Source organism: Marmota flaviventris, chromosome 5 (genome assembly GCF_047511675.1).
Source record: "Marmota flaviventris isolate mMarFla1 chromosome 5, mMarFla1.hap1, whole genome shotgun sequence".
In the NCBI taxonomy this organism is placed as follows: Eukaryota; Metazoa; Chordata; class Mammalia; order Rodentia; family Sciuridae; genus Marmota; species Marmota flaviventris.
The window spans coordinates 6911405-6917534 of NC_092502.1; the positions used below are offsets into that span (position 1 = coordinate 6911405).

The 6130-nt window shown below is 40.6% G+C and overlaps 1 protein-coding gene across 1 annotated transcript in view; it reads left to right on the top strand.

The window, feature by feature from the left end:
* LOC139705887 (ras-related protein Rab-12-like) overlaps positions 1-1734 on the top strand; it is a 28587-nt gene extending 26853 nt beyond the window's left edge. Inside the window, exons 2-3 of the mRNA XM_071612781.1 lie at positions 561-1098; positions 1290-1734. Coding sequence (XP_071468882.1) covers positions 561-1098; positions 1290-1734 — 983 coding nt within the window. The remainder of the gene's footprint in view (positions 1-560; positions 1099-1289) is intronic.
* The last annotated feature ends 4396 nt before the right edge of the window (positions 1735-6130 follow it).

Consider the following 6130-nt stretch of genomic DNA (forward strand, 5'->3'; position numbering starts at 1 on the left):
TACCAAAGCCAAAGATAAAAATAGAATATTAAACACAAAAACAGATATCCCTGGTGAGTATTTTTAAAATAATACTCCTTGGTATTGATCCAAAAGAAGTAAAATCAGCATACTACAGTGAAACAGGCTCATCAATGTTTACACTCTGGCCAGTCATGGTCTAGCCCAGAAGCCTGTCAGTAGATGAAGGATTAAGAAAATGAAGTACAAACACACAATGGGGTTTGACGCAGCCATAAAGAGGAATGAGATCATGGCCCTTTCAGGAAAATGGATGGAACTAGTGAACATCATGCTAAGTGAAGAAAATCACTCAGAAATCAAGGGTTGAGTGCTTTCCTTCATGTGTGGCAGAGCAAAACTAGGAAAAAGGGAAGAAATCCCAACAACAAAGCAGGGAAATCTGTGGAATAGAGGAAGGGAACTGAGGAAAAGGGAAGAATGATGGGAGAAAAAGGAATGGTGGAATGAATTGATCAAATTGTTCTATCTACATATATATCAGTGAATTCTAACTTTATGGGTATCTATGGAGATCAATTTAAAAGATACTTAAATAGGCTCACCTGGCGGCAGCGGCGGCGGCGGCGGCGGCGGCGGCGGCGGGGAGCGGGGCGCGGGAATCCGGCCGGCGGCGCAGCTGCAGCTGGGAGCCCGCGGGCCGCCGGGGCCGCTCGAGTGGGCGGACGCCGAGCTCGGGGCCGAGGCCCCGCGCGCGGCGGAGGCCAAGGGGGCGCCGGGGCCTGGGGCGCGCGGCCGCGAGGCGGGCGGGCGGCTGGCCGAGCGCGAGCCGTATGCTTGCATGGATCCGGGTGCCGCGCTGCAGAGGCGGGCCGGGGGCGGCGGCGGCTGCGGCGGCCTGGGCGCGGACTTCGCGGTGCTGACCGGCGGCCAGGCGCGTCGGAGGAAACAGCCCCCCAGGCCGGCGGACTTCAAGCTGCAGGTCATCATCATCGGCTCCCGCGGTGTGGGAAAGACCAGCCTAATGGAGCGTTTCACCGACGACACCTTCTGCGAGGCCTGCAAGTCCACCGTGGGTGTTGACTTTAAAATCAAAACTGTAGAGCTAAGAGGAAAGAAAATTCGATTGCAGATCTGGTTATCCTCAGCTCTGACTGTCCACCATCTGTGTGTGTTTGCTTTCATCTTCGTTAATCGCTGCTTCATCTGTGGCATCGCCGGTCATCTAACGCTTGAATGTTAGTGCCATGTCTCCATCCTTCATCCATGTCCCTGTCTGGGGCACTGCTGGAGCTGAGCCAGCATTGGTCGCCTTCCGAGTATCTGAGGGACACAGCAGGTCAGGAGAGATTGAACAGCATTACCTCAGCTTATTACAGAAGTGCCAAGGGGATCATATTAGTATATGATATCACTAAGAAGGAGACGTTTGATGATTTGCCAAAATGGATGAAGATGATTGATAAGTATGCTTCAGAAGACGCTGAACTTCTCTTAGTTGGAAATAAATTGGACTGTGAATCGGACAGAGAAATCACCAGACAGCAAGGTGAAAAGTTTGCACAGCAGATAACTGGGATGCGGTTCTGTGAAGCAAGTGCCAAGGACAACTTCAATGTGGACGAGATATTTCTGAAACTTGTTGACGATATTCTGAAAAAGATGCCTCTGGATATTTTAAGGAATGAGTTGTCCAATAGCATTCTCTCATTACAACCAGAACCTGAAATCCCGCCAGAATGGCCTCCACCAAGACCGCAGGTCCGATGTTGATTTGCTACTTTGAAACAAGGTGGAAATGATTCCTGAAAAGGGGAAAAAACATTCTATTCTGCACTACAATCATTTTGACAATTTCCTTTCGCACTTTGTATTCCAAGTCAGAGCTATACACTAACTTGTAAATATGCAAATATGCAATCCTGGGTAAGTTTGGGTTATAAATTACATATTTCCCTCCAAATTATATTTCATTCATAGCCCCAGTGTCTAGTGTACATACACTGGGAAACATAGTACTTCTAATATGAAGAATGGGAGAGAAGAAAAGTATAATGTTTCTTAAATAATATAATTGTCCTTGTTAATTATACTATGAGGACAGAAGATATTCTGATAAGAAGAGAGAATGTGGTGCTTTGCTTACTGTTTTAAAGAAAAATTGTAAAACTAAAGACTTTTTGAGGAAAAAAAAAAGCTACGTTAAGTGCTTTTTTCTTTATTTACAAGACATTTCCCCAGATGTAGCATCTTTGGAGTGTTTCTGCCACAAAGCAAAGCTCCACTCATAGCTGTTGTTGAAGGTTATTTATTAATGTTCTGTAATGATAGGATATTCCTAGCTAGAGGGTTGGATTTGACTTGGTCCTGAGGCCACAGAATCTCTCATGGTTTCCTGATAGATGTATCCTATGCTTTTAAGAAAGACAAAAATTCAATAAAGAAGTGTTTTGAAACTATAGAAAAAAAGATTTTAAAACAACACTGCTGTCCTAAACAAATCCTGTTTAAAGGAATTTTAAAGAGATTCATTTTATTATATCAAAGAACATACATGTATTAGCCTAAACATCCTGTATCTTTGTAATGATAAAACTTTTCCCCTTTATGGTGAAGCCTACTCCTATTAAGCATAGACTGTATTCAATATTTGTTGGGTTTTTTTTGTTTGTTTGTTTGGTTGTTTGGTTGGTTTTTTTCAATTTTTTTTTCTTTGTCTGATAATGAATTTGTGAACTCTATCTTTGGTATATCTTTTATTAAACTGCACTGTTGTGTTTAGTCAAGGTAAATAAGTAAGTATGTATTTGAATAACTTGGCGTGTCCTGAGTGTTGTGGTATGAGAAGCATTGTGGTCTTTCTACACTAATGAAGTGCAAATAAAATTTTGTATTTATGAAAAAAAAAAAGATACTTAAATAGAAGGAGCATCAGAAGAGGAGAGGAAGGGGAACTAGGGTGGGAGAAGAGGAGGGAAAGAGGAGGCACTGGGGACTGGGTTAGAGTAAATTATGTTCCATGCTTGTATGACTGTGTCATAATAAACCCAAACATATGAATAACTAGATTGTACGAATAAAACATTGAAATGTACTGTCTAACAGAGTTTAACAGCACACTGAAAGTGTTATACAGCATAAATAACTGGTACTTATCCCAAAAAGCAAGAGAGTTTCAATGTACACACACAAACATAATCTATCATGTCAAATACACACTAGCAGGAATAAGGGAGATAAATCACTGATGATCCTCTCCACTGGTAGAGAAGAGGCACTCTGTAAAACAGTATAGTTTCATGATAGGATATTAAACTGGAAATTGAAGGAAATGGGAATCCACTTAGGGAAACATTGGGAACAGGGAAAAAATTTGAATAGAATGAATAGTAAAAAGGAAACTACCTCTAAATAGTCAGAGTCTTACAGTAAATCTCAAGGCAAAGACAATGACCAATGATGAATGTCTGAAAGTTTCTTTCTAAGATCAGAACAAAAAAAAATTCCTGCTTTCACTACTTTTATTTAATGAAGTATTGTATGTCACAGCCAAAATAATGAATTAAATTTAAAAAAAATAAAAGACATCTGACAAGCTCAGTGGTAGAGCGCTTGCCTTGTACATGTGAGGCACTGTACAAGTACAGCACTACATAAAAAAAAATGAGTAAATAAAATTAAGGTATTGTGTCCATCTACAACTAAAAAAAAGTTTTACAAAAGACATCTGACAAAATAACTGACAAAGTAAAATTATCTCAATTTACCAATAGCATGATCTTATCTGTTTAAAAAAATCATGAAGTTTCCCCAATAAACTGCTATAATTAATAAATGAGTGCAGCTAAGATGCAGAATACAAAACCATAGAAAAAAGACAAGTGATTTCTATAACATAACCATGAGCAATTGGAAGAGATTAAAGAAAAAATTCCATTGGTAGTAGCACCAAAAAGAATAAATATGATTGTCTTTTGCTCTGATTTCCTTCCAATGTGGATTTGAGGTCTTTCCCTTGATAGTGGCCAGAGGCCAAGGTGGGCACTCCCTGGAGGAGCTCTGACTGGGGAACATCAGGTTCAGGTATGTCAGACAGAGGGAAGAGGAGGAAGCAAAAGCCCAGCGCCCTACACAGAAGAAATGTACGGCTCTCCTACACTCACGTCCCAGAGGTGTCAGAGGTGACAACTGAGAGTTGGAGGTGACAGAGAGAAAGAGTTAAGTTTGGGGAGAGAAACCATAGGACTCTGCCTTCATCAAGGTCCATGGGTGTTATCTTTAGGCTTTCTCAGGGAACTGGCTAATGTAAAGAAAACTCAGCAAAGGGGGCACTTATATACCTCGCTGTGGTGCTGGCCAGCAGCTGTGGGTGTTGGATTTGTGCTCAGTGAGATGGGAAACCAGCTGCTTCATCTCCACAGTGACATGAGAAAGGCTCGCTTCACTCAGGCCAAAGGCGGTGGGTACAGCTTGGCTTCAAACCACTTAGGTGGGGTCTGTAAATGGACCCTAAGGAAGCAACTCTATTAATAATCAAGAACATGACATTAAAACATTCAGGAATTAACTTGGACAAGGAGGTGACAGACTGGTGTACAGAAATCTACAAAACACTGCAGAAAGAAGTCACAGTAGGCACGGATGAATGGAAAGGTATTCCACACATAGACAGTTGAAGACTTGAGCATTCAGAAACCTGATAGAGATGTTCGAATAACCTAAAGACATTCCTGTAGGTGAGATACACAGAGGAATTATGCAGAGTTCAAATAATAATAAATGTTGGAGAGGAAGTGGGGAAAGAAACACTTTTACACTGTTGGTGGGACTGTAAATTAGTACAACAACTATGGGAGTCAGTATGGAGGTTCCATGAAAGACTGGGCATGGAGCCACCATTTGACCCAGCAATACCACTCCCCAGTATTTATAAAGAATTAAAGTCGTCAGACTACAGGGATACATGCAGATCCATGTTTATAGCAGCACAATTCAAAACAGCTTCCAACTATGAACCAGCTTAGGTGTTCATCGACGGATGAATGGATAAAGAAAATGTGTTGAATGTATACAATGACGTTTCAGTTAGCCATGAAGAACAATGAAATTGTGTCATTTTCAGGAAAGTGAATGAAACTTGAGATCATTATGTTAAGTAAAATAAGTCAAACTAAGAAGGTCAAGTGTATAAGTGGAAGTAGACAGAGAAAAGAAAGAAAAGATAAGTAGTCTCCTAAAAGTAGAAATGAGATAAGTAAAGTTTGAGGGGGAGGGAGGAGGTGAAGAAAAAGGGAAGTGCTGAGGAATGATATTGGACAATTATATTGTTATAGTGTGTGCATGTGTGAATATGTTACAATGAGTCCCACTAGTATGCAAAACTATAATGCACAAAAAATGCACACACAAAAGAAGAAGAAATAATACATTATAAAGTCAAATACAAACCCAATTTATAAAAGGATATTTAAAATCCTTATGAAGAAAAAGATTACTGTGTTATTTCAAAGTATAAAATATTCTTTGGTATTATTAAAAAGAAGACATATGTCATAAGGAAATAGGTAAAGAGGACATCAGGGTTTCACAAGCCTAAAATGAATGAACATCAAAAACAATAACAGAATAATGTTACACATGTAGAAATATGTAAAAGGACACATTTTGTATTAACAGAGAGTGAAATGCATGACATCATTTAAAACCTTTTTTCAGGGGCTGAGGATATAGCTCAGTTGGTAGTGTTTGCCTCACATGCACAAGGCCCTGGGTTCAATCCCCACAACAACAACAATAAGTCTTTTGTTAAAATAATTCAGTTATAATACACACAAGTTCTGAGGTATTAGTATGAGCATCAACAGTTGTATATGGATGTTGGAATGACTTTCAGTTTACAGCTAGCAGCTAGCAGCTATGAGCAGCTCCGAGTGCTTAAAGAATCTATACTTGTTCAGGCCTGATAGGAACAGGATGGGATGTTCTGCTCCAGTGAGCCGTTAGTGAAACCACATCCTTAGCACTTGTGGTCAGTGTTGCCAAGCTCCCAGGCCAGGAAACTGATAGCCAGGGAGCTTCAACATGGAACTTCTAACTTAGAAACCCTCTCCCCTAGGGACAAAGACCCTCCCTGATGATAGGAATATTTAGAGCATCCTCATAGTGTGGT